Source organism: Quercus suber, unplaced genomic scaffold (genome assembly GCF_002906115.3).
Source record: "Quercus suber isolate HL8 unplaced genomic scaffold, Cork oak 2.0 scaffold_321, whole genome shotgun sequence".
In the NCBI taxonomy this organism is placed as follows: domain Eukaryota; kingdom Viridiplantae; phylum Streptophyta; class Magnoliopsida; order Fagales; family Fagaceae; genus Quercus; species Quercus suber.
In genome coordinates, this window is record NW_027069775.1 from 717099 (window position 1) to 719054 (window position 1956).

At 38.7% G+C, this 1956-nt stretch overlaps 1 protein-coding gene across 1 annotated transcript; it reads left to right on the forward strand.

Moving 5' to 3' along the window:
• The first annotated feature begins 730 nt into the window (after positions 1-730).
• LOC112041216 (uncharacterized) lies at positions 731-1477 on the forward strand. Its single transcript, XM_024074127.2, has 2 exons — positions 731-979; positions 1022-1477. Exons 1-2 carry the CDS (start codon positions 731-733, stop codon positions 1475-1477), a joined length of 705 nt encoding a protein of 234 aa, XP_023929895.2.
• The last annotated feature ends 479 nt before the right edge of the window (positions 1478-1956 follow it).

The following is a 1956-nucleotide window of genomic DNA, read 5'->3' on the forward strand; positions in this document are numbered from 1 at the left end:
GCCCAAAAGATGACTTTCCTTTGCCTCACATTGACATCCTGGTGAACAATATAGCAGGTCATGCTTTGCCATCATTTATGGATAGATTTTTAGGGTACAATCAAATTAAGATGGCTCCAGAAGATATGGAGAAAACCTCCTTTATTACTTCATGGGGGACATATTGGTACAAGGTTATGCCGTTGGGCCTTAAAAATGCTGGTGCTACTTACCAACATGTAGCCACCACTTTGTTGCATGATTTGATCCACAAAGAAGTAGAGGTTTTATGTTGATGATATGATAGTCAAGTTCAAGAATCGTGAAGGGCATATACTAGCTTTGAAGAAGTTCTTTGAAAGAATTTCATTCTACAAGTTGTGGTTGAATCCAAAGAAGTGCACTTTTAAGGTCACATTCAGAAAGCTATTGGGGTTTATTGTAAGCCAGAGGGGAATTGAAGTTGATCCTGACAAAATCAAGGCCATTGTAGAGATGAAGCCTCTAAGAACTGAAAATGAGATCCAAGGATTTCTGGGGACGATATAGTATTAGCAGGTTTATAGCTCAACTCACCATGCCATGTGAACCAATATTCCGACTGCTTAAGAAGGAGGCTCCTACAATATGGATTGAACAATGCTAAGAAGCCTTTGAAAAGATCAAGAATTATCTGATAAAACCACTAATACTCGTCCCATTGATACCCGAAAATCCATTGTTGTTGTATCTCACCATTACAGATATAGCAATGGGGGCTCTACTTGCTCAATACCTAGAGGAGACTAAAAAGGAGAATGCAATATACTACATCAGCAAGAAGATATTGCCTTATGAAGAAAAGTATTCACCACTAAAGAAAACATGCATAGCACTTGTATGGGCAACCCACAAACTCAGACATTATATGCTTGCTTACAAGGTTTTGTTGATTGCAAGAATGGATCCTATGAAGTACTTAATGGAAAAGCCTATGCAAGATGGGAAGACAACTAAATGGGTGTTGCTTTTGACAGAATTTGATATTAAGTATGTGACCTAGAAATCTGTGAAGGAGAGAGCAATTGCTAATCATTTAGCCCATTGTTCACCAGAAGAAGCTGAAGAAATCCAAGGAGACTTTCCAGATGAAGATATCATAGGGATTGAGGTAGAATCATGGAAGATGTACTTTGATGGAGCAACAAATCAAAATGGAAATGGTATCGGAGTTCTCTTAATTTCTCCAAAAGTGACACACATCCCATTTTCTGGCAAGCTTAACTTTCTTGCCACCAATAATGCCACTGAATATGAAGCTTGTATCATGGGGTTACGAGCAGCCCTAGGACTAGGGGTGAAAGAGTTAGAGGTGTACGGAGACTCAGCCTTGATAATCTTCCAGATTCAAAATAAATACAAGATCAAAGAAGAAAGGCTGATGCCTTATCATGAATGTCTTCAGAAGTGGGCATCAAAATTCAACAAGATTCAATATCAATATGTGCCAAGGATGTAGAATCAGATTATTGATGCTTTAGCAACCATGCCATCTATGATGGATGGGCCAAAAGAAGATGAAGCCAGACCAATAGTGGTGGAACAGAAAGAAGAACCAGCCTATTGCATGACAATAGAAAAGGATGAGGAAAAGAATGGAGAAGGTGAATGGTATTCAAACATCCTACACTACCTTAAGGATGGGACATACTTGAATTTTGTAGACAAGAATGATCAATTAACCATCTAGAGGTTGTCTACTAATTACATTATTTGTGGTGAAAGGCTTTACAGAAGATCATATGATGGATTCATCTCCTTTGTGTAACTGCCAAGGAAGCACAGTAAATAATTGAAGAGGTTCATGAGTCAAGTTATGGGCCACATATGAATGCACACATGCTGTCAAGGAAGATAATGTGACAAGGCTATTACTGGACTACTATGGAAGCTGACTCTGTTGCTCATGTTTGAAAATGCCATCAATGCCAAGTCCAT

Excerpts from the sequence above, each read along its gene's own strand:
- LOC112041216 (XM_024074127.2), top strand. The coding sequence starts at position 731 with ATGGGGGCTCTACTTGCTCAATACCTAGAGGAGACTAAAAAGGAGAAT. Across the intron at positions 980-1,021 it reads ATGGGAAGACAACTAAATGG|AAATCTGTGAAGGAGAGAGC; the intron begins GTGTTGCTTTTG and ends TATGTGACCTAG.